Source organism: Cenococcum geophilum (assembly GCF_001692895.1).
Source record: "Cenococcum geophilum 1.58 unplaced genomic scaffold K441scaffold_34, whole genome shotgun sequence".
In the NCBI taxonomy this organism is placed as follows: domain Eukaryota; kingdom Fungi; phylum Ascomycota; class Dothideomycetes; order Gloniales; family Gloniaceae; genus Cenococcum; species Cenococcum geophilum.
In genome coordinates, this window is record NW_027137592.1 from 957479 (window position 1) to 982825 (window position 25347).

The window sequence follows — 25347 nt, forward strand, 5'->3', positions numbered from 1 at the left end:
GTTTTCGCTCAGTAGCAATTTACGGCACAAACCCGACAACAATTAGGTTGGCATCCCAATGGACTACTAAGTCCATTACGACAGCGAAGGACCAAGGGAATGGCGCGGCGGTAAACTTCCTCAGCGGCCCTAATGCCAGTTCTCCGTATGCCCATGGCTGCAGCTATTCCGCCAGGCCGTGGGCTTGAAGTTCGATGAAGCCGTCATGACCCAACGTGAAAAGCTTGGTTATGGACCACGTTTTACCCCCTGCACTGTATCGCTTTTCCATCTGGACAGCAAAGGCCGCCTTCATCCCTTGGCAATTATAATTGATTATAAGGGTAACATCAAAAACCCCGTAGTGATCTTCAACCAGCAATTAGACGCCTATGCCGCTGCCGCTGACCAAAAACACGACTGGCCTTGGCGTTACGCAAAAACCTGTGCTCAAGTTTCAGACTAGCTGCGGCACGAGATTGGGATCCATCTTACAGACACCCATCTGGTCGATGAGGCTATCATCGTTGCCACCCATAGGACAATCCCCGTAAAACATCCAGTATTCAGCCTGCTATGCCACATTGGTTCAACACCCTCTCTCTCAATGCGTTTGCGCGCGACACTCTCGTACCACAGATTATCATCTCATTTCAGGCGTTTCGCTTCAGCAGGGTGAGGAGCTCATTCACTACTCCTACGAGAACTTCGGCTTCATGGACAAGTACATCCCCAATGATTTGGAGAAACGAGGCTTTCCTTTGAGCAAGCTGGGTGATTATCGATGCAACTGCTCCAAACAGTGCAACACCGCACCGGGGGCTACATGTAAGGTGCAATGCAGCGACGAGTGTCATCAACCGTGGGATAGACAGTTCCACAATTACACCTACGCAAGAAACATGAAGATCATGTGGGAGGCGCTCCGCGATTTCGTGAAAGGCTACTTGACGCAGAGCTCAGACCTGAATTCCGACAAGGCGGTTCTCAACGACGAGGCTATCCAGAACTGGTGGGCGGAGGTCGTAAGCAAGGGCGCATGACTGACGAGCTTCCCCCACATCAAACCTCTCGACGTTCTAATCGACGCAGTCACCATGTGCATTTATATCGCCTCGTCCCAGCACACCGCTGTCAACTATCTTCAGGAATACTACCAGCCCTTCGTCGTAAACAAACCGCCGCCGCTGTGCCAGCCACCGCCGAAGACGCTCGCTGAGCTCCAGAATTTCAAGGAGAAAGACGTCATTGCGGCCCTGCCAGTCGATCGTCCTGTTGAGTGGCTGCTGGCTGTCCAAATCCCAACGCTCCTGACATGAAGGTCGAGGAAGAGCTGAATCTCGTGAACTACGCCATTGTGGTGTTCAACGCGGCTGAGAGCAAGGGTGACGCTGTGAAGGATTGGCGGGGCAGTTTGTATAATGTGTGGCAGTTGAGCGACACTTTTGATCCCGCAGACGAGAAGAAGTACCTCAAGGAGGGTATTTTTACTCGGCATAGTAAGGAGCTGGATGATCAGGATACGCCATACCATGTTATGGATCCTGTTGTGACTGCTGTTTCCAGTGATGGCAATAATCAGTTAGTTACGATTATGTTGTATTATATAGGAACATAACCAACCTAATCATAATCGCACCTGCTGATTTTGTTACGTAGATATAACTATATAATCAACTGCGGAAATAGCGGAAATAAAAAGAAGGAGAGGTAGGGGAGCTCTGGGCAAGTATGTTATCTACACGTGATAACTCACGTGTAGGTAACATCACGTGGAGGCCCGTGCCTAAAAGACGTAATCAATATAACTATATAACCAAATCAGAATCACTTTCTTTGATTATATAATAATCGGAATCATGGGGCTGATTATGGTTATATAGTTATTGCCATCACTGGCTGTTTCCATTTTGATTCGATTTTCAAATTTTACGCATGGGGCTGATTATGGTTATATAGTTATTGCCATCACTGGCTGTTTCCATTTTGATTCGATTTTCAAATTTTACGCGAAGTGGAAAAATTTCCTCGACCATTCAGTGCGAAATAACTGGCATTGGCTACCTGGGATGAGATGAAAGAAAGGTTTTATTGAGAAATACTCTTACCAGAGGCTGCAAAATATAATAGCAATAATAGGAAGTGAAATTTACTATAACCAATATTGTATTGTCCTAGGAGATAAGGCATGAAGCTAATTGTGCCGTGCCTTTGAACAGCTTCCACTTCCTCTAATACCAATGTGGGGAGAAAAAGATATTATATCAAAGAATCTTTCCAGACATTATCTCGATGGCGGGGAATAAACAAGTTTTGGAGAGTGATCTTTGAATTACTTCAATTTCCCCTTTAGGCTAGCTCCGTATTCCCTGTTCATCGGCAAAATTACCCCGGCTCAACTTCGGCTCAAACCTATCTTATCACTTTTGCGTATTGGCTTTGCTGACCAGCCTAGATAAATTTGGACGCAGCTAGAACCCAGCGCCTTTTAGGCCACGTTTCCTAGCGGCTAGCCTCCTCCATATTTGCCATCGGCTAGCGTCTCCGCTGTTGGTTGGTTCCTCTTCACTAATTAACAAATCCGCGGGTCTGCGGGGTGGATTTCCGGCTAGTGAAGTTTATGGCTGTTTGGCAACAAAGAAGTTTTGGTGCAGAGTGCACTAATTATTTGATCACAGGAACCATTACCAGCTACCAAGAATCCCTGCCGTTCTCCCTTTCATGCGCCTACGGTCAAAATACTCAAAGGATCCACTTCTCTATGTTAAAATTATCGGTTTTATTCGAGGTAACTGTCCCATGATGTTGTGCTCCATCTGCAGCAGCATCGACATTCGCTCTTTGTTGCCCATCTTCGCCGATGAGGGCTTCGAAACAAAGCCTTATCAAGAGGCTGAAGAGTTTGGGCACTCGCAACATATCGAAGGTCAGATTAAGCATCATGATGACATCTTCGGGGTCCGTGGCTCCGCAGACGGCGGTTGCGAGCTGTGCGCCGTAATAATCAAAGCCTTTGAGGGTAGAAAAGTTGAGGATGAAAACATCGCAAGAGGCATGCCAATGGTGTTTAGTAGAAACAACAACAAGCTCGCAGCTGGCATTGAAAGCCCTGAAGGTCTTATTGAGCTTTGTGGTTTTGATGTGTACATGCACCAAGGTGAGTGATTTCGCTACATTCATCTATGGGAATGTTGCACCCTTGAACTCTGACCTTCAAGCCTAATTCTGATGCGGTTCTCAGATTTGATCCAAGCGGACGAAAAGAAGCCACTGGGAATTTTACGGGAAATGCATGGAGACCCAGGCTCTAAGGGTTCTCTAAGGATTGCCTCCAACTGGCTGGCTAGTTGCGTCAATAATCATGCCAACTGCTCCCCGACCGTGCCCGGCGGCCAGATATTACCAAAGAGAGTGCTTAATGTAGGCGATGAGACTACAGATCCATTTCTCGTCGAGCCTGCTGCGGATAGCCGGTCGGGGAGATGGGTAGCACTGAGCTACTGTTGGGGAGGCGAGCCCTCAATGAAACTTACCAAGGACAACATAGGCCGACTGAAGCAGGGCATTCCCCTAGACAGATTTGATGCTACCATTCGGGATGCCATACTGGTCACGAGGGCCTTGGGTCTAACTTACCTGTGGATTGATGCGTTGTGCATATCTCAGGACCGCGATTCACAAGATTGGATCGAGCAATCTTCTAAGATGAATATCATCTACGGGGATTCAACCTTAACGATAGTAGCAGCAAACTCGAGCTCTGTTATACAGGGATTCTTGAAGGAGCGAAAGCTGCAATACATACCACTCGGCTGGTTACCTCATAAAGTACGTCCCGAAGAACCACTTTACAGCTTAGCTCCACAGCGTATACATATCTCTCCATCATGGAATTCACAGGATGACCAGATCACCGGGCCCTGGACTACACGTGGATGGACGATGCAGGAAGGACTGCTTCCCAATCGTTTGCTATTTTACACATCTACCCAGATCATCTGGAAATGCTGCACCGTAATCGAGTACGAAAGAGGGGTCAAACAAGAGCCATCAAAGGAAGTCGTTCATGGATTCATCGATGCCGGAGGCACAGAGATCTGGAACTTTGATACGTTTTCAAAGTTCAAGGCTTTGCCTTTGTACTTGCAATTAATCCCAGAAACCTCACTTTCCGAAAAGTACCGTCTGTGGTACGCGCTTGTGGAAGACTATACTCCACGCCGTTTCAAATATATTCAGGATCGTCTTGTGGCTATCTCGGGTATAGCGAAAATATTTGGAGACCTGATCCGAAATGATGAATATGTAGCCGGTCTATGGAAACAGGATATTGTCCGTGGCCTTTCATGGCACGTTCGTGGCGCAAAACTGATCCCAAGCAAGACTCTACAGGGTTTCTCAGTTCCTATTGATAGGTTTCCATCTTGGACCTGGGCCAGTGTTGGCTATGATGTTGTGGTCAACGATCACGCAAGACAGGATGGACTCAGATCTTTCTCCGTCATCGAAGATGTGCAAGTTAATCTTGTCGATAGGGCGAATCCGTTCGGCGCGGTGAGGAGCGGGAACATCACCATTACCGGCCCAATTTTTCGATTATCAAGGCTTTACAATAAGCAATGGCAGTGCAAGGAAACGCCCATGTCAGCGTTGGAACGCTACGTCTCGAATATCGTTGAGGAAGAGAGTATCGGAGAGGTTGAAGAAAGGTTCTCTTCCTCTAACGGCCAATTCGCAGCGTTGCAAATGCTTCAACACTTTCCATCGATAGATCGACGATTAGATTTACTCATCTTGGAAGGTACTGATGGCACGTCAAATGGCATAACAATTTATCGTCGTGTTGGAGTGCTTTCCCTTCAGTATATCCATCAAAGATTTATAGCATCTCCGGAGCTTGTCAAAGTACGTGAGGTATCAAAACGTTCGCTACGAAGTCGACTTGGTTCAGATAGTCACCGGCGTTCGAAGAAACTGAGACAAAGTAAAGAGGTGTTTGAGGAGCTGGTTTCAGAGCCTTGGCCGCGTCAAACTATAATTATCATCTAAAGCCCAAATTCGTTAGCGGAAAGGTAAGGAAAACATCACCATTCGGCTTGCTCACTGTCCGCCCGACTTCAAATAACCCTAACATGATAGATCAGTGCCTTGATGAATAACGGTGCGTACGAGTTACATATCAAAGATAGTAGCTGGGTGCGGAATTCTCGCCCCAAGGGTTAACTTTACAATTCTATCCCCTCATTGAGAACTGAGTGTCTTGCTTTCTACCAGTGGTGTCAGTAATGAATGAATGATTAAATAGGCCCAATATCGCATTTAATTCATAAGCCAACCAGAATATCGTGATATGAATGAATAATCGCGATATCGTAGATATAAGTGATATAGCATTACCTATAAAAAAAGGGGAGGCACGTAAGAATATCGTGCTTAGTTATTACAATCTAACTACAAGAAGCGTCGGACACGGTATTGATCTTGGTAATATCGAGTCCGACGATCCTCGGAGATGACTCCTTAATTAGGCCTAGGTTGTGGCTATGCACGCCAAAATAGTGTAAATATGCCGTCAAGTTCAATGGCTAAAGATCCCCACTACAGTACATCACCTCTAGCGGGATTTCTCTTTGTTACCATTCTGGGAGCCCTATATTTAATCACAAACAGCATTGCGAAAAATAAGCATACCAAACCTCTCCAGGAGATATCAATTTCATGGCATGGAAACAAAGCATTCATTATCTGCCAAAAAAGATTTTACGGGTGAGCTCATGTTTTCCAGGTTAATAGGCCGCAGGATGGAATCGGAGTCCCCCTTTGAGAGGCATATGTTTTCCACAATGACAACTGCATAAAGTTCCATACGCTTGAAAGATACAGATGCAATTTAACAGGGCTATCCGCTGTGCTAACCCTTTTGCTGAAGGTTCCGCCGAATCAGGCGGACCTTCAAATTGACGCTCATCCCACCGTTACTGACGATGCCTTCTTGAAATTTATTGTGCTACTCTTCCATCCACATGTCAATATCAAAGTCGTCACGAGCGTCAGCATAGCCATTGCAGTCCGGCCATTGCTCAACATCCGTCCACTCTGCGACTTGTGCGTAGAAATTATCAAGTTTTTGGTAAAGCTCTAGATATCAATAAGTCTCCATCACTTCTCAATAACTGCCTTAAAGTGGAACTCACGACTAATTGTCATCTTATCAGCGGGCTGCAGAGAAAATCGAGCGGAGTGCTCATAGATTAAAATGAGTGTCTTCGGGATAGGTGTTCCTATTAGCAGCATTAGAATAACATGACGGCACAAAAAGGGTCCCGGAATGTCATGCCTTTCGCAATACGAGTGATTGATGGATTGAACTGAGATCCAGGCCGAGCCCTTCCCTCACAAAATTCCGAATCAGTTTCTGCATAAGTATGTATTTGGCATGAACAGTGCGTCGTTATTTTCTGTGAAGGGAGTGCCTTGATGAGATTTCCATCGCAGTCATATGGTCCTAGCTGACAAAAACTTACAGGGCGATTTTCTCGAGACTGACGGGTACAAAAAGCCACCCGCAGACACCCTGGCAGCATCTTCAGCAAATCCGGATTTTGTTAAACTCTCGGTTTGATCGGGAAGAGCTGATTTTGAAAGAGTGCACAAATAAATCGGGAATACAGGAAAAGTTCGGTAAGTGTCCAATTTTTTTAGATCTAGTAGCGTTTTATTGTATCAGAGCTTGAAGTTCTTGGATTTGGCACTGCTCGAGAATAACCTCATGCTGGTACGAAGGAATTGGCTATTAATTAGGGCGGTGAGCGTTCGAAAAAGTCGTGTCGCAAAACGGCCAATTGCATGACCGGAGGTCCTGTGAATGACGTCAAAACCTCCGGCATGTTTTTTTTTTTTCGACGCTACTGCAAGCACGCCAAGGATTATCATTCTTTTTGCACCAACAAACACGTTAGCTTTTTTCCTGCTACAACGCATTCCACTCCGAAGCTCTCCCATTTCAAGGCTTTCACTATCTTCCAATCGGATTTTATCCAAGAACCCCCTGGACGTTTTCTGTGATGACGACGTTCATCAACTCATACAGGATCCTACCTAAGGAGCTCTTCCGTATCAACAATGGTCTCTTGGTGAGACTGAGACCCTGGGACAGCCTCCGAAAGCCTCGTCGCTTCGATATATATCTTACAGATGAAGATATTGCGTTACCCAAGGCTCTAGATCGAGCTTCCTACAAAGGTAAGTCAAACAAATCTTGCCTAGGATTTACCTCTAATTATCCAGTAGCTCCGAACGGCGCGTCTATGAGACCTAACTCTCCATATCAGCATTATCTCATGAATGGGTTTGAAGGGAACAACGTTTTAGTGTATGCTGTTCAGGAAGGTAGGGCAGCCCGCATCTGCCCGGGTGTTTCCTGGCTCAACTTTACCCGGAAACGGTGGCTTCAGAAAATTAAATGGATTTGACCCCCGTTCTTCATCATCTGTCCACTGTAGCGACATCCAAAAGGCTCCTTAATGCTTTTACTCCGCAATCTTCTCTTGCTGGATGCACAACTCAACAGAAGCTCTTTAGCTAACAACCAGGTAGGGACTCGACTACCCAACGACCTGATTCTCGTGCACGAACGCGCGGATCACTGGTCTCTTCAGCCTGCTGAAGAAATGCATATTGATAGTAAGCACTAGCCGGATCGTTAAGCTTTTATCGGAGAGAAACCGGGGGGTGGGCTGATGACCTTCCTGCTAGATCTCAACCAGTCAATAAGTAATTTCCTATCAAGCTCTGGGTCAATCCTCAGTGTAGAAGAATGGTTACAAAAGTATCCTGAGCCTACAAGCGATATCATGCCAAGGCGCCGCAAGCCTCCCGCTTAGAGAATCGCCAATCAGAGGAAGAGGGTCAGAAGATGGGATCGATTGGAAGATTAAGAATGAGGACTCTGTCTATTCAAACTGGTTCTAAGGAGCCTTATATATATGCGAGGAAGGGCGGTAAGGAACGGGTGGCAGGTAGCGAGGTGGTATTGAATAAGGTGGCAGGCAGCAGGGTGGTAGGGAACCTGATTTTAGTCGACAGATAGGAAGTGGACAAGAATAGGTCAGCTTGATCAGGAACATGTTCATGATTTGTCTACAGCAAACCCTTTTAGATGATGCCATAGTAGGAGGTTTTCGCACAATTATTTCCTTCCCAAGGCCAAGAAGAACCGCAATTTATGAGGTAGGGTTGGAGGAGGGCGCGCTGGAGGCGATCGCAGCCTCAAGGAGCGTGGCAAGGTCTGACGGCTTTTGATGCCGTTCGAAGAATTCCTCCTTTGACATGGAGGTGCCGCATGACTCCAAGAACCTATCAATCCTAGCATTCAACTCTAACACAGGGTGAGAATTATACATAGTAGTGAACACCCAGCGTACATACCGGCAACGGTCATCTCCTCCGCTGGCTGCAAGGAGAAATGGTCCCTATCTTCGTGGGCCAGGAGGAGACAGCCAGGCAGTAGGGTTCCTATATCGTTCAGTCTTGGTTAAAGCTATATGTACAACAACAATGACCTTGCTCAATCTGCGTGATCCGCACTTGGCGACCACGAAAATTCCTAACCAATTCATGCAGAATTGGCGTATTGGGCCTCATAGAGGCGCCATTTGGTGCTACACATTCGTCAAACTCCGACTGAACAGCACAGGATAACGTTGCTGCCCACCTTTGTAGGTCTCCGGCATCAGAGCTCGGGGGACAGCTCTTCCTTTGATAGTGAGAAGGTCAAAGGATCGCCTCGAGGGCCGGGCATCGAAAGCACGAAGTTTCGTAATAGGGCCATTGTTGACCCGGAATAAACGGAGAGGGACGGTGCGAAAGACTAACACCATTGTGCTATCGTGCAATTCTGGAACAGAGAAGCAAAAAAAACTTTGCACAAGATGGGAACGAGACACAACAAACGACTCACCAACAGTGGACGGCGACTTGACATCCTGAATCTCCAGCAGCCCGAGGAAGGCACGTTGTACTTTGTCCATGCAATGGTGGTACCTTCTGCAAATTACTGGCAGTGTTGAAAGCAAGACGGCCGCTCTCACCAAATTCGGCAAGGCTGATGCATCCTTCGATATTTCGCCGTCTGAAGCTGCCAAAACCACATCAAGTCTGCCATCTTATCCCTGCGCAATGGTAGGAGAGTCATTTGATGGGTGGAATTATCGAAGACATTGGGATACTGCATTGCTCTGTTATGAGGCTGGATATTAAGCTGGACGGAAAGTGGCTGTACAGTCGAGATGACGATACGCTGTTAGTTAAGATGATTGATATTGGACTTCTAAAGTTAGATGATAGTGCTGGTGTTGAGATCATTGGGAAGTATCCGCCGGAGCAGTGGAAGGAAGCGTTCGATGTTGCTGCGGAGAATGCCGGTCAGGACAATTGAGTTTGTTTGCACCTTAGGAAGCGCGATTAATGTGTCTTTGACATAAAATAGACTTACCACAGAACTCTACTCAATAGATACGCGCTTATTTACGAATTGGTTCAGAATGCCGAAGATAATCAATACAGCTACATGACGAACAACGACATACCATATCTCCGCTTCTGTGTCTACCCTCTCAGCCTAGTCCTTGGGGCAAGACATACATTTCACCACAACCACGCTAAGACTTTGAAACCTGTCATGTCAGCGAGGCTGCCAAGACTCAGCAGGGTCATCTTATTCATACTGATTTTGTTCCCTCCTATAAATAGACTCCATTATCACCAGCCTTACTCCGTCAGAGCGTCCGCATACGGAACCCACCATACTGCTGTGCAGCCTGTGCTAGGCTCGCTTAGAGGTCCTAACATACTAAGCTAACAGCAACAGGAATTCCAATTAGCAGTTGCAAACTAGCGGCCATTACATCTACATCAACTCTTGGCCAAAGCCTTCGGAGCCAGGCTCTTCTTTCTCTCCAGAATCTGAATCCCTAGCCAAAGATGCTTCTCTCCTTCTAAACACTCGGTTGTCATTCTCCTCCCAGATCACGTCCTTGGTGGACCCAATTCAGGGAGAGATTTGTGGAGCATAGTAAGATTACCCAATTGGGAAAATCTTCCAGCCCGCAGGGCGTTCCATCTTAAGCCTCTGTCGCCGGGATTCGGCAGTTCTGTCGATTTCACCGTGCGATTACGACACCTTCTGTGATCACGATTGTACGAAGTTGCCGAGGAAGACGACTAGCACAGCGCAGTATCTACGGGACACTCAGCTTATCATTTTCAAAGGTCAAGGAATTACACGTGAGACGGAGCGAGATGACAGCATTGCTGATTTGATTGACATTTGACAGTGACTTGGAAATAAAATGGCATTAGACGGCGAGCCTGGTTAAGCTGCATGCCCAATCGATGATAAGAGCAAGAGAGCACAATACAGAAAGAAATTCACACAACTAGCTAGTTAAAAATACAGTACTGTGGAAATACCGTGCCCCGCACGGTCCATCATTGATGGTAATATGATAGATAGAGAAAAGAATGAATAGAATGTTTTGAGTGCACAAATCGAGGTTGGGTGAGACTTACGCAGCAGTGGCAGCAAAAACTTCGTGTCTCTTTGCCTTTGTAAATATCGATAGTGCGGCAGAGAAGAAAAGGGTAAAGATCAAAATAATCGCAATTTTGAAAGGTCCGGATTTCTGTGCGCTGAAGAGGACCACCACCGGCGCCATAAGCAGCGCCACGGCTAGGAAGGTGATGACGAGGCGGACAAAAGTATCAATTCGCGACTTAGACCATAGGCGAACGAGGTGGTCTTCGGTACTGGCTCGTTCTCGAGGCTCGATGAAGAGAAGCTGTAGAAAAGTCAGACCGAGAGTAAGCTAGCGGTCGGGAGGTTAGATGGAAGAATCATACCCGAGTGAGCTTGCATGGGATTTTGCTTAAAACATCTTCAACCGCACCGTCGAACCAGCTCCCTTCCCTTGGCTCAGTAAGAGCCACAAAATCTTTGTCATTTTTGATGAATTTGGCTTCCGGTCCGCAGAGCGGCGCGTTGTGAAATATCCAATTGTCTACGCTGGTATAGTTGCGCCCCGTAGCCTTCGGCAAAGTGTTCATCGCTCGGGTCCGGAGCACAATATCGTCTTGGGGCCACTTAATTAGATCATATCTATGTAATGGTAGCATCCCACTACTTACCATATTCTTTTAGCTTGTCATCGACCTCTTGTATCAACGCTTTACGACGACAGCCTTCTCGTTTGTCGTCACGGACTCTCGACCGAAGGGCTCTGTCATCTAGCTCCTCATCCTCGGCGTCCAAATCCAGGAGCTGGTTTTCCAGCTCTCGAAGTTCATCTTGTCGGTAAAGGAGAACGCGGTTGTGCAGAAAGCCGTATTTTCGACAAAGAAGAAAGTTCTCGTCGCTATTTAGAAAAGCCGCTAGCCTTGGGTAGCCCATTGGATGTGCATCGACTGTAGTCGTTCAGTGAATATTCTTTTCCTGATGCAGGACAATATCGTAGCGGGATGCATCACTCACTCCGATTTGGGTCGTCATTGTCCGCTTCTTTCTCCGACCGTTTTCGGACTCCCGGAATCTTTGATAGGACAGGCGCTATCGACACTCGTCTCAAATAACTGCTGACGCTGCGATTGAACTGTGGCTTCTCGAGACCTGAAATGCGTTAAAGAGCGTCGATGCTCGGCACAAGATCTCAGCCATACTTTCAGGATCTCGGTCCGGTTCCTCTCCTTCTACAACAGTGAGACTTCCATCAGTCACTGCGGCGTCGTTGACATTATTTTCCTCAACAATTGGTGTCGCTGAGGTCTCAGCAGGGGAGGTAGCGATCCTCGGCGAGCATGGCGCAGACGGTGGCGGGGTCAGTGGATTGGGGGCCATCTTTTCGTGGTCTGCTTCGTAAAATGGAGAAATTAGACAGCAAAATACCTGGCAGACCTCTGCTCTTCTAAATCAGAGGCTCCTCGGTGTGATTGCCCTAAGCAAGGGGTTAAGGCAGTGCAGTATCAGTGCTGTAACGCCCGGAATGCCACCGCTCATTGTAGCTGACCGGTCAGCTAGACAGGGGTTGTTGACGAGAGGCTGTGATGCAGATTGGACAGAGTGAGACAGGACTTCAGCGTCTCTTCAATTCCGGTGGTTAGCGCAGCCATGTCTGCACGGCCTTTTTGTAGGGGAAGTTTTGGTACTTTGGCTGTTTAAGGGAAAGTTAATAAAACACGCTAACCACCGGATGCGCCAGGAGGCTGTACAGGCAAACCCCACAAAGCTGAGACCAAATGCAGAATTAAGAAACATGATGGCGCAGCAAAATGATAGGTATTGTAGACTATCTACCCAAGATCATCCTCCTTCACGCCGATCCGCGTCCTCCCATCTGCGTGTCGCAAGTCATATCTCCAATCTGGATTATTTGGCCCTGTAGGTCGACATTTTCGAATGATTGTCCAGGGGCCGTCTAGACCCCGTGGTTTTCTCTTTATGTAGACCTCTTCATCAAGGTCGAAATTGTTGCGGGGCTGTTCGTCAGCCTGTTGGTCGGCAGCTCCGCCTGCTTATTGTGAGCAACGTACCGCTTTGAATTTCCCTCTGCCAACATCAGCTCTAAATTCGGGGCCCTCTGGAAGAGTATTATTTGTTGTGGTAATGTTATTGTTTTCTTCTGGCTTATTCGTCCGGTCGCCCCGGTCCTGAAGTGTAAATACGTTAGCGCGTTTGCGTTGTGGAAAAGCGAGGCTCAAAAGGCGACCCTCACGTCTGCAGTCATTTGTGCGATTTAACCAAAGGTGCAATCTCTTGGGATACGAAGTGTGCCTTTGGCGGGCTTGTTATATCTCCTCCGTAGTTAGGCACCAACGTGAGGTTTCCGCCCCCACCATAAATGGGTGGCAATGGCTTCGTGCATAAAAGGCTGCCTGGAGCTGACATTATTGACCAGCCGCGTTTTGAGTAACGGGGCTTCTTATGGCGGATCGTGCATGCCTGGACATGGACGCAATATCTAGGTATCAAATAGGCCTCTCGGCCTTAAAGGCATTTGCGAAGAGTCTCTAAAAGACCTGNGCATAAGTCGGCTTCCCAAGTTATCCTAGAATATTACTGAACTCCCAGCCATAAAAATTTCCCGGCCAACGAGACACTAATACACTACATGTACAGAGGTCGGAAATGACCTCATTAGACAAAGGGTCCACGAACCCATCGAATAACGATGACATACGAAAGGAAGACTAACGAAAGGAAAAAGAAAAACTTCCGATGCATCCCAGCGAACGAATGGTGAAACAGAAATTGCTCGCGTGTTGCAACGAAACTTTTAATCTCACTAACATCGAGCACAAATGCGTAGGAAAACAAGCCGCCAAAGGAGTGGGGTTTGGCCTCTTCGAGTGTTTGAGGCTTTTCTAGTGGCTCGACACCTTCCGGAACAGTAGGTAGGGCAGGCGCAGCTGAACCATCCACTCGCATTTCAGTACCATCCTTGAATTCGGCGACACTCGCAGACCAGTCGTACAGTGGTGAGTTCCGTGGACGAGTGTTCAAGGGCGAATTGTGGGGAGCAGGTGCAGAGCCTGGGGATACATCGATGCCTTGTTGCTTCATTCTTTTCACAGCCAGTCTACGGCGTAGCTTTGCAACCAAAGGCTTCAAGACGCGTGCCTTGTTCAAACCTACTATAAACTCTGCCAACTGGGCATCGGGCGCCCGAAGGTCTTCGAATTGAAGTTCCTCGACATAAGGTAGGTATTGCATTGCCTTGGCCAATTCGCTGACCATAAGTTGATCCGGCATCTTAGTCATATGTAGCCGCAGGTCGATCGTTGCTCTAGACTCACTCCCTGAGTCGTTCTTGAGGGATGGTTTTTCATCTAGATTCATCGGTCGGAGCCAGATCTTACCAAAGTCGAAAGGTGATTGATCGAATAGAAAGGGCTTGAGCGTGGTGTGCTGCTGGAAGTAGATTTCCCTGTAGAGTTTGGACGTCGAGAATCCTCGTGGAAAGTCCTCTAGCAGATGTTCGAGCAGATCCGTAAGGGCTTTTGTGAATGACCCCTGTGATGGGCCTCTTGCTCTTTTGTCTGGGGGAGTTGATGACAGCAGCTCAAACTTCCGCTTGCCGACCTCCTGCCGCGCAAACGCCTGTGCAGCATGACAGCAATCGATAACCAGGAATATATCTGCATCCGGGATGTTGAGCGAATGGATGCACTCATTGAAAAAGGCCGAAGGGTCATTGTTTCTTTGGTTCCTAATAAAATTTAGCAAATTTTCCATGGGATTTAATCTTTGAACATACGCGAAGATCTGCAACCCGCCCTGACTATGCCGATGCTTCTCTATCTTCTCCCCCACAAAGTCTGCGTGCCCGCCGTAGTATATGATGCTTAGCTTCTTGGGGTGATCGTAGCGATATGCGAAATCCGATATTTTCAGGCAAAGTGCGCTTGCTGAGCGATCCGAGGGTATCTCGAATGTTTCTGTGTTGAAATGAAATTGGTTTTTAAAAACGTCTCGAAGTCGATCAACCTAGAAATCAACGTCAGTACAACTCTTGATAAATAATGAGGGGACAGCATAAGCTATTCAACCTGTCTGCGCTGCAGGGCTAGAGTGGGACCTACCTCTTTCTCTTTACAATACATGTCATCGTCCTTCCAAGTTATCAGGAGCACTCCCACTTCATCATAGTCGGCATGTCCGTCATGATAGCGTCCTGGAATGCTCTTACTGAGTCTAACTCTGGATCGTTCGGTGTCTACATCGTAATGTGTCCTCCGCTTGTGCCAGTACTTGTCAGGAGGAGCTTCTATGTGAATATCGAGAGAAGCCATTATTGGTAGCCTCAAGCTAGCGTCGGGTCTGGAGACCACGTATCCAAGCCAAGAAGGCGTATAGGATATGCGGCTGCAGTAGTTCGTGGACTGGAGAACAGTAAGGTGACCTGCATATCATGAGCTTTGAGCGACTAGCAGAGCATGCCTTATCAGCACTTCTTCCGACTCCGTGCCATTCTGAGCCGGTCAGGACGGGTGGGGGCCGGTCAATATTGCGCAGCGATTGCGCGCATCAACATGTGGGCTGAGAGGGGGTGGTTTGCCTGCCACAGCTGAAGGCAAACGCACCAGCTCCATAGAAACGTTCTCTACCCGCAGAGCTAAGCGCGGGGCATACCTAGGTAGGCTCTTATTGAACCGTGCGTCGATCCGATTAACAGGGGTACAACTCAGCTTGCGTATTTATTTTCACTTAATTGCCACCAACTTGAGTCCCGGCGCATCCGGTCGACCTTGGTGATCAAACGGCAGAATTTATACCTTTTGAAGTAATAAGCACGGCCATTTAAACGTATTTTTACCTACTTTTGGGTACAAATGTACGCATTTTGGTCACCGGATGCGTCGAGACGGTGTTCATAGTAATCGTAGCGAGTGCCTGTGCAGTCATTTGCGATTCAACCAAAGGTGCAATCTCTTGGGATGTGAGGTGTGCTGTAAGGGTAGCCAAGGCCTAGCCTTCGGCTAGGCTTGGCACCTCCTTATAAGCACCTCGGGCTTGCAGCGATTCGTCTCCGTACGAGGCTATTGCCATACTCTTTACGGAGGACGGAGCAGAAAGAAATTTCCCCTTCCTATTTGGGAAAAGCGTGGTTTTGAGCGCCAAGACCCCACCAAAATCAACTCAATCAACGTGATTGAAGCTTCTGATACTAGTATATCATCTATATAGCTTCTAAAACGTGGTGTTTTAGTGTCTAAAGTTCACCTGATTAATTTCGTTCTACCGCACCTTATATTCTATAGGCTTTTGAGGTTTTTGAGGCCTTAATTGCCTTTGCTGCCCTTAGCTTTCTCCCTAGCTTTCCGTCTAGCTCTCTACCCGTTCTACTACCTAATTGTGATCGTTCCTTTGGTTATAGAGCTGGCGATCTACAATTAAGCTAGGACCTTAGGTGTTTTAACGTTGATTTAGAACAACTAAATTAACTAATTTTTGCCACTCTTCCTTAGTAATCTCCTTAATTTCCTTACGGCTCTGCTTTGGAAGGAAAAATTATAGATAGGCGTTAGGTAAACTACAGTAATTGCGTAACGTCTGGTAACCAGTTTTAAGCACTTTAATAATTATAGAGAGCTTGCGATTAGCTTCCTTACGGAGCTGCCTCTGGCTTCGCTACTGTTTCTCTGCTCCCTCTTTATAATTGTTGCCTCCTTTAAGTTCTATAACCTTCTTAATATGGCAAAGGATCCTCTTAATCCACTACTGAATTCGCTACTGCTTAAGATCTTGCTAAGCTCTAAGCTAAGCCTTCTCTGTAGCTGTACGAGAGGTAAGTGGGCCTCTTTTTGTAGTGATCCGTTTTAGGTAGCTCCAGCAGGGCTTAATTATATTTAGATTAGGCGAATTACCTGGCTAAAAGAGATGTTGAATCTCGCAGACGTTAAAGTAGGTTTAGTAAATCTTTGCAATATGAGAAGTAGCCTTATCTTCCTATATAATTATATTAGGATTTAAGCACGTAAGGCTCTAGGCAAAAGGAAGAAGTTTTAGCAGTAAGATATTTGTTAAATATCGCTACTAATTAATTTTACCTCTATCTGATCGGGTAAAGGCTCCTTATGCTGCCGTGAACTTCTATTTAGTAGGTGCTCCGCCTATACGCTTCTTATAGCGTAGTTTATATAGATCTCTTTTATAGGCTTATTTCTTCTCCTAGGCCTTACGCGCCTTTAGCTCTAGAGCTTCGTTCCAGATCTTAATAATAGATTTTAACTTATTAAATTCCTTCTTTATTTAGGGCTTCTAAATATAGTAAGGGCCTTTAAAGTTATATGTAAAGCAACCCCAAAATATAAACTTGGAGTACTCCTTCCACCGCTCTTGTACGTAGGTGCGTACGTAGGCCTTATAGGATCGTCGCTATACTCGGTAGCCCCCTCGGCGGTGGCCTAAAATAATACTCGTCTTATTTAACCAAATTATAGCCTTTCAATCTTCTAGGGTCCAGTGGCGGTAGGCTATTGTAAATCTATACCGTTTGTTCTTTATAGCTGCGGTTAATCTAGGCTTTCTTATTAGCTTTGTCTTACGGAAGCTATGCTTTTTAAGTATAGTTTAAATAGACGCTATAGAGATTCCTATTTCTCGAGCGATTTTTTAGCTGCTTTTTTTACGCCCATAACAATCGTATGTAACGGCGTTAACGACTCTCTGCTTAATATCGGGGGTAATCTTTTTAGTACGCCCTACGCGGGGCTTATTCTTAAGGTAGTTATTAAGGAGGACCTAATCTGCACGCCAGCCATTCTCTACTGCCTTTTTTAATAGGTTACCAATGTGCTTGCCGCTAATCCCAGTAGCTTAAGTAATTAGTTTTAGGGGTATACCCAAAGCCTTTATTACTACGGCCTGCGCCCTCGTTGCAAGGCCGTAGTAAGACATTTTGGGCTTAAAGAACAGTAAGGAAAAACAGTAGAAGGTATGTAGAGGACGTTGCGAGCGATTAAGTAAGTAGATTCTATCAAAAAGTCGGTATAGAGTTGCTCGAAGTCAAAAATTTGGTGTGGTCTTGGCACCAAACTACGCTTTTCCCAAATAGGAAGGGGAAATTTCTTTCTGCTCCGTCCTCCGTACCATATCGTCCTCTTCCATCGACTCTCCTTGTGACTCATGCTCGGCTTGCCTGCTCCCTACCGTACACCTGGGCAATATGCCTTACATGTGCCTTTGGCGGGCTTGTTATATCTCACCAACATGGAAAGTTCGTGAGGTTTCCGCCCCCACCACAAATGGGTGGCAAGAGCCAAGAAAACCTTGCCATCCTATTCGGATTTAGTGTCACTCTCGCTTGGCAGAATCCCCTCAACGCGTTAGCTTTTCCTTCGTTACAAGACCTCACTCATCATTGCAACCATGATGCGCAAGTTCATGGTCAATTCAGCCTTTAAGGCTCCTTTTCTCCTTCGACTATCTTACTAGGGTACTGTTTCATTTGCGACTGTCAACAAGCTTGGATGCCCCAATCCTGGCCGGCCTATGCCGCCGCTGATTCTCAGCTTCAGATCATACTCAGAATCTACTCCCAATCTTCCCCTTCCAAAAACCTCCGGATCTACTGAGGGCTCAAAATCTTCTAAGCCTGGGGATAAGGGCTGGGTCGAGATTCGGTACATAACCGTGGCCTTCACCCTAATTACTATTGTACGTGCAGGCTACCTTTTATATGCTATTTTATACATGCTAATAACTAAAGGTCTTCGGATATGTCACCAAGTCATTCTGGGAAGATTGGTACCAAGCACATGTCAGACGTGGACTCAAATCTGACCGCGACGGTGCAATCTATGATAAGCTCAAGAGGGGACCGGTATTTGAGGAGGAAGTTGACTTTACTGTACCACGCGAGCCCCTTGTTGAGGAAATAAGGAAGCTCATCACACCATCGGAAAAAAGTCGTCTTTACCCCCTTATTATTGGAGAGCACGGAACTGGAAAGACTAGTCTAATTAAGCTTGCTATAAATAGCATGGATGAGAACGAGCCTCAGCACAATTGAAGGTACGTATAGAGTACTACTGTATAGGAAACATGGTTAGTTTCTTACCACCTTTACAGCTATACGCCAGACGATGTTCAACGAAACTGAAGATCAACTTGAGTCCGTTGAAATTCTTCCTGGACTTCGTTACTACAAAGACGGAGCGGTGATTATACGTGAACTTTTAGAGAAGGGATCTATCTCGAAACGATCATATTATAACCTAGTAGATGCCCATACTGCGGCTGAGTTGTTGGAATCAAACGTGTTTGCTATGCAGGTTAACTCTAGAGAGATTACCTTTCAGTCGACAGTGATGAAGCGGTTTTGCGAAAAATATTCGGCACTCTGGGAGAGAAAGGTGCTCAGGTCATTTGCCGTCTAGTTGTGTAAGGTAGTAATAATTGGACTCCACTCCTGTACCGAATGTGGCGCGTTTCTAGGCGGGGATCACTGCAAGCCACCACCGACATGACGTGAGAGCTTATGTTTGGGTCGTACGGTTATCGATAAGGGACCAGCCAGTCGGAGAGCCCGGTTTAATGCAAGTGCCCAATCAAATCCAGAAGCGAAGAAGCTTCTCGCGATCAGCCTTCCTCCGCAGCGTCAACTCCTTGATGAAAGAAAGTTCGAACGGCAGATTTCACTTGGGAATACTCCCCAGTGGATCTTTAAATTGAAGTTAATTGGCCTTTGGATCTAGTCTGAACCCGACTCGCCCAACGTCCGGCTGCGAACCGCACCTACGCCTTCAGCGCGTGCCTCCCGCCCCCCATCTAAAACGAACGGCGCCGGGGTCCAGACAGATCCTTGGTCATTCCTGACGGACTGAAACGATCCAAAACAGAGCGATCACGGCCCTTGCTAATGACACTGGTCAATCTCCAGACAGCTGGGCATGGCCATTCCTGCGACGACACATCAGCGATTTCAGGTTATAGCACCTCCACAGACAATCTTCCATCCGAATGGATCTGATGCCCTTGACCAAGACTGTATCCCGGGCCAGTCTGGCTCTAGATACACAGCATGGTGTGCTTCTCCGGGGGTGGCTATATATTCGCACAGGGCATTTCGTTTCCTGCCTGCGATATGATTCAATACCAGAATCAAGTGCCAGGGCCTTCGGTCGCGCTACAACTTAATCGGCGAATGAAACACTGCTCCCAACAAGAGTCTTGCCACCCGATGTTGACCCATCAATGCAAGTACGGGTTGTGATACATCTTTGCGGAAGCCTATACCCAAGCTGACATTGATGTGGTTGGGCTGGGCGCTGGTTCAGCCGCATGTGCGTAAGGAGAAACAGTATCGTGAACGCGGTGATGGAAATCTCCAGCCGCATCCGCAACTTCCTATTTACACCACGTCTGCCGCTCAGAATAATCCAAAACGACTTTCGCCAATGCATGTCTTCTACTGGCTGGCGATAACCCAACTACTATATCTACTAACTATTCCGTTCCGCTGTTTTAATTATTTTACTACTACTATTTTAACTAACTGCTACCGACTAACTACTACCGGCCATCCTATTACCTAGTATTTTACTATTAAAAGTTCTACTACCGGATATTCTACTACTTACTAACTATTACTAAGTTCTTCTACCGAGTGTTCTACCGCCAACTATTCTATTTTATTTTACCGCGCTAACTATCTACTTTTTTACTATTACTACTACTATTATTATTACCACTGTCACTGCTACTATTACTCCCAATTTATTGCTGTCCTAGTTGCTACTAATACGAAGATTAGATCTTAGCTATAGATAACAGAAGGACACCGTAGAATAGTTCTAATAAGAGGGCTAAGGATAAGGTTTTCTGCGTTCTTTTAGGGATATAGTTTCCTTTTCCTATTTTACTACATGGTAATTGTAGCGAACGGCTGTGGCTACACGCAAGCACCTTTTTGGTTGCCCTGGGGAATCGCCTTGGTTGGCCAGGAGAATCAAATTCTGCAGAAGACGTACGCTTCCACTTCTCCCCCTTAACTACGCCTCCGTTGTGGCCGCCAAAACGCGAATACAACTCTGTCTCTATAATTGCCGATGAAATTTGGCAATACCGTACAGGTGGAAACCTTACGATATTTGACGAAGATCACGACACTATGGAGGAAAGCCAATCGCGAACAACTTCAGGTTCTTGCAGCCAAGCATACAGCTTCGCTACAATTACTATGTACAGTTGGTGGCAGTCAAGCGAGATTGGATGCGCGTAGCGAATTTGAAATCTCACAGCGCTTCCACCCCCCCCTTAGCGAGCGCTGCGAAATTTTTTAATTCGGTACGCGCATCCAACCTCGCCTGACTGTCACCAGCTGTACACAGTAACAGTAGCGAGCGTATGTGCCTGCACGCAAGGACCTTTTTGGTTGCCCTGGAGAATCGCCTTAGTTGGCCGGGAGAATCGCCTTAGTTGGCCGGGAGAACCAAATTGAAGACGACGCTTCCTCCTCTCCCCCTCCGTTGTGGCCGCCAAAACGCGAGTACAACGCTGTCTCTACAATTGCCGATGAAATTTAGCAATATCGTACGAGTGGGAACCTCACGATATTTGACAAAGATCACGGCACTGCGGAGGAAGGCAGATCGCAAGTCCGCCAGAAGCAAAGTTCTTACGGCTTCGCTACGACTACATGTACGCGATTTGGCGAGCCCGCGTACCGAAGCGAAATATACTTTTTTTTTCAAGGGGGGTGGAAGCTACAGTGATGTGCACGACCAGCTTCACCCCCCCCCGTTTAGCGAGTTGCAGATTCGGTACGGGTATCCAATTTCGCCTGATTGCCACCGACTGTACATAGTAATTGTAGCGAACGGCTGTGGCTACGCGCAAGGACCTTTTTGGTTGCCCTGGAGAATCGCTTTGGTTGACCTGGAGATTCGCGGTTGGCCAGGAGAACCAAATTGAAGACGTACGCTTCCTCTTCTCCCCCTTAACTACGCCTCCGTTATGGCCGCTAAAACGCGAATACAACGCTGTCTCTTCAATTGCCGATGAAATTTGGCAATACCGTATGGGTGGAAACCTTACGATATTTGACAAAGATCACGACACTGCGGAGGAAGGCCGGTCGCAAGTCCGCCAGAAGTAAAGTTCTTGTAGCCAAGCATACGGCAATCAGGCGAAATTGGATACCTGAACCGAATCTGCAACTCGCTAAACGGGGGGGGGTCGTGCACATCACTGTACAGTCAAATGCACGACCAGCTTCACCCCCCCCCCTTTAGCGAGCGCTGCGAAATTTTGAATTCGGTACGCGCATCCAATCTCGCTTGATTGCCACCAACTATACATAGTAATCGAAGCGAAGCCGAGTGCTTGCACGCAAGGGTCGTGCTAGTTGCTAGGGGCAATCAAATTGAAGCTATTCAGAACTTACCTGGCTGGCTTGCCAAAGTCTTAATATCAATCCAAAATCGTACTATAAAATCGTCAATTTGCCTTCAATATAAATCCTCCTTTAAAACGCGTAGCGGCTTAATTAACAGGTATGTCTCCTCACCCTCAACAAAATCGACAAAGCTTCCTTCCTCCCTCCTTATTGCATACGCCTCTGCCTTTATAGACTTCTTACTAGGGTGCCCTACAACAGCCGCCAAGACGCGAATACAACGCCATTCAGTCAGACTTTATATTAGAGGAGCTTAAGGAAATAGAAAACGATCCGGAAGCTATAGATAAGGACAATAAGGAAGATACGGAGGCTTAGCTTAACTACATACAAAGTCAGCAGACTTCTCGTACGTAGAGCCAACAGGCTTCTCAAAGTTAGATCAGCCGATCAACTTAATCAAGGCCGTATAAGTCGCCGTATCCGACACAGGATCCTACCTACCCACAGTCAAATATGTCAACACCGCGATATCAAGCTACAGCCTCTCGGGTAGCTGCTCAAGCTCCTCAAGCTTCTTGGGCTTCTCGGGCTCCTCCATAAAATACGATTAAGGATAAAGAAGAAATAACTCCGCTACCTTGCCTATGCGTAGAGAGTAAGATTAATAATATAGGAAGAGCTGGCGGCGGCGTGTTTATTACTTACAATTATAATATATTAATTTAATATCTAAAGGAGCCAGCGTTTACTAAAACTCTTGTTAATACAAGCCTTTAATATTATAATCTTTAGCGACTTTAAGTCTTTCCTATTTGTAAGAGGGAGCTATATTATTAAGAGCAAGGTATTCGCGTTAAGCTCCGGCCAATTAAGGTAAAGGTTAACACTCAGCATATAGGCGTTCATGACGTTAGGTTTAATATAGATTCTAAAGTTACAGATTAGTAGTAGAAGATTAACACGCAACTTATTATATAGGCTTAATATACTAATAGACGTGGCAAGATTAAGGCTCTAACTATTAACCTCTTAATTATATATACTCTGGATGGAAATTAGCTAGCAGCCTCTCGCTCTAGAGGTAGCTCTCGCCTATTAATAATTAATTAACTCCGTAATAAACTTCCAACGCCCTCGCAGAGCTTAGAGCTTAATATAACGCCTTATATACCTACCGGTAGTGTTGCAAATTTAATAGGCTTACGAGTCAAGCTTACTAGGTATTAGCGCTGTAAAAAGCACTATCTGTAACGGCGCTATCGCACGTTACCTGCCAAATTCTGCCATATTCTGCCGACCTGCGATTGGCCCGCCCAAAGCTAGCGCCTTAGCGGCTCACCCTATATATTTGTTTACATCGGTCCTAGCGACCCCTTTTCCTTCTCTTTAGCTTAGTATCTTGTAATATAGCATTCGTTTAAGCTTTGGTTTAGAGGCATTTGTTTAAGCCGTGATATTATACTAAGCTCTCCCTACCTTGCCTGGGAAGGCCTTAATAATATCCTACCCTAAAGAAACTTTATCTGCAATGACGCATTAACGTACTATACTTAGACACTAAAACAACTCTATATTGCCTAGGAAGGCCTAAATAATATCCTACCTTATAAACTAGACAGGACTGGACCTATACCCCCAGAATTAAAACTAAAGCGTACAATACCGATAAACCTTAGGAAGCTAATAATGGCACCTAAAGTAAGCTTATCTAAGAGAGCTGCCTTTACCCAAGAGGAATCTAAGATCCAATTAGGATTAGAAATTGAAGATAATAATAATGTTATAGATATACGCGAGTAGATTTACGCCCTTATAGCTAGCTAGGAAGCTAATTGTCTTAAAGCGAGAAATATATAAGAGACCCTATAAGAGATCCTAGAAAGCCTTACGGCCCTATAAAATAGCCTAGCTTCCCCTTCTTAAAGCCCTAGCTAACCTGTTTACTCTACTAAATATAATATACTAGGGAGTACGGATATAATAATAAAGTAATTAAAGTCTGTTAAGCTCCCTAACCCCCTACTACTGTCTAATAGGATAGACCTTACCTTTAAAAATTAGAGGATTTAAGTATAAGGAAAGCTCTGCGTTAACTATAACTATTTCCTTTCTAAAGAAGCTAAAATACTCTACCTCTTTAGTCAAACTACTGGGGACGCCTAATGGCACCTTTAAGCTAAGTTTAAGGACGACTTCCCTATCTAATTTATATCTGTTAATAAGATAATACGGCACCTAGCGGCTATTTATATTAACCCGAACAAAGTATAGAATGCCCGTTATAACTATAATTACCTAATAATAAAACTAAACTAACCCTTTGCTAAATTCTAGACTTAATTCCTATACCTTATAGGAGAAGGCTAAGTTCCCTTTAAGAACTACTAATTAGACCTATATAATAAGCTAACAATCTAGCTATAAGAAAAGATCGCTATAACCTTAGATAACCTATTAACCTATAAAAGACTTGCAGCTTATTACCTATTATTAGACTTAAAACTAAAGCGGATTAACGCCCGCCCTAATTAGTAAAAGCGACTCCATAATAATTAGAACTCGCTAGCTATACCTATAGAAGCTAGAGTAGGAAGATAAGTTACAACTGCTCTTATACTAAAGGCGGTTATAACTATATACTAGCAAGCCTTGCCCGACCAGCTATATACTACGCTATTAACTAGTATTCGCCGTAATACTCTAATTAACCCTGCCTTGGCTATATGCTTTAACTATAATAAGTAAGGTTACTTTGCCTTATTCTGCCTGGAGCTAAAGGATATAGGTAATATTAAGGAGATAGAGGAAGGAGAAACGTCTAATAAGTTAGGAAAAGAAGAATTCTAGGGAAAGACTCCCCCTTAGGGTACCCTATTAATCTTAAAGAGATTAATCTTAGTTAGTTAATAGGTGGAAAGCATTTTACGGTTTTATATATAGTATCTTAAAATAGATATAGAGTTAATATAACCGCCCTTATTAATACTAGAGTAAATAGCTTCGCCTTTATAAATACTGCCTATATAAATAATATTACTAAGTTTCTAAATGCAGAAGCTATCTAACTAGAGAAGCCTATCTAGGTAAAGGGCTATAACGGCTAAGCCAGTCGGCCTATTACCTATATCTTAAAGTTATATATCGCTCTTAACGGACAACGCTAATATAGTATTTTCTTTTATATTCTAGACCTAGGGTCCCACGATATAATCCTTAAACAAAAATAGATATCCTATTTTAATATTTAGTTAAACATACAAAAAAGTTAGTTTATCTAGCCAGAGGATAGACTAAGGTTACCCTCCTTTATTAGGGAGATCTAAACTAACCGCAATACACTAGCCGTAAGGGCTAACTCTACCTACTAGTAGGATATCTAGGCCCGTGACCTAGCCTTTACCTAAGAGGACGCCCACCACGAAGCTAGAAAGAACTTTATACTAATAAAGATACTCTTCTAAAGCGCTATATTTAA

At 45.6% G+C, this 25347-nt stretch overlaps 8 protein-coding genes across 8 annotated transcripts; 4 read left to right on the forward strand and 4 right to left on the reverse strand.

The window, feature by feature from the left end:
* Nucleotides 1-205: 205 nt before the first annotated feature.
* K441DRAFT_706933 (Lipoxygenase) lies at nt 206-1602 on the forward strand (the record flags this gene model as incomplete). The annotated part of the gene is made up of 5 exons (XM_067653692.1): nt 206-425; nt 477-566; nt 619-991; nt 1031-1271; nt 1301-1602. 5 exons carry the CDS (start codon nt 206-208, stop codon nt 1595-1597), a joined length of 1221 nt encoding a protein of 406 aa, XP_067501533.1. The 3' UTR covers nt 1598-1602.
* A 1248-nt stretch (nt 1603-2850) lies between these two features.
* Nucleotides 2851-5222, forward strand: K441DRAFT_640657 (HET-domain-containing protein). Its single transcript, XM_067646624.1, has 2 exons — nt 2851-3136; nt 3221-5222. Exons 1-2 carry the CDS (start codon nt 3034-3036, stop codon nt 5026-5028), a joined length of 1911 nt encoding a protein of 636 aa, XP_067501534.1. The 5' UTR covers nt 2851-3033; the 3' UTR covers nt 5029-5222.
* Nucleotides 5223-5677: 455 nt separating this feature from the next.
* Nucleotides 5678-6805, reverse strand: K441DRAFT_663715 (uncharacterized protein). Its single transcript, XM_067649244.1, has 4 exons — nt 6504-6805; nt 6317-6437; nt 6174-6260; nt 5678-6117 (listed from the first exon to the last, which is right to left on the reverse strand). Exons 1-4 carry the CDS (start codon nt 6561-6563, stop codon nt 5987-5989), a joined length of 399 nt encoding a protein of 132 aa, XP_067501535.1. The 5' UTR covers nt 6564-6805; the 3' UTR covers nt 5678-5986.
* A 131-nt stretch (nt 6806-6936) lies between these two features.
* On the forward strand, nt 6937-8315 carry K441DRAFT_663718 (uncharacterized protein). Its single transcript, XM_067649245.1, has 4 exons — nt 6937-7221; nt 7270-7368; nt 7576-7662; nt 7735-8315. The coding sequence occupies exons 1-4, from the start codon at nt 7044-7046 to the stop codon at nt 7860-7862; spliced, it is 492 nt and encodes a 163-aa protein (XP_067501536.1). The 5' UTR covers nt 6937-7043; the 3' UTR covers nt 7863-8315.
* K441DRAFT_688601 (uncharacterized protein) lies at nt 8202-8858 on the reverse strand (the record flags this gene model as incomplete). Its single annotated transcript, XM_067652212.1, has 4 exons — nt 8202-8356; nt 8407-8493; nt 8541-8639; nt 8693-8858. The coding sequence occupies 4 exons, from the start codon at nt 8856-8858 to the stop codon at nt 8202-8204; spliced, it is 507 nt and encodes a 168-aa protein (XP_067501537.1).
* A 1686-nt stretch (nt 8859-10544) lies between these two features.
* Nucleotides 10545-11869, reverse strand: K441DRAFT_688605 (uncharacterized protein; the record flags this gene model as incomplete). The annotated part of the gene is made up of 5 exons (XM_067652213.1): nt 10545-10817; nt 10879-11108; nt 11164-11439; nt 11507-11641; nt 11692-11869. 5 exons carry the CDS (start codon nt 11867-11869, stop codon nt 10545-10547), a joined length of 1092 nt encoding a protein of 363 aa, XP_067501538.1.
* Nucleotides 11870-13165: 1296 nt separating this feature from the next.
* Nucleotides 13166-14820, reverse strand: K441DRAFT_571800 (uncharacterized protein; the record flags this gene model as incomplete). The annotated part of the gene is made up of 3 exons (XM_067643998.1): nt 13166-14228; nt 14301-14515; nt 14611-14820. 3 exons carry the CDS (start codon nt 14818-14820, stop codon nt 13166-13168), a joined length of 1488 nt encoding a protein of 495 aa, XP_067501539.1.
* A 3020-nt stretch (nt 14821-17840) lies between these two features.
* On the forward strand, nt 17841-18716 carry K441DRAFT_192804 (uncharacterized protein). Its single transcript, XM_067640442.1, has 2 exons — nt 17841-18187; nt 18240-18716. The coding sequence occupies exons 1-2, from the start codon at nt 18023-18025 to the stop codon at nt 18540-18542; spliced, it is 468 nt and encodes a 155-aa protein (XP_067501540.1). The 5' UTR covers nt 17841-18022; the 3' UTR covers nt 18543-18716.
* The last annotated feature ends 6631 nt before the right edge of the window (nt 18717-25347 follow it).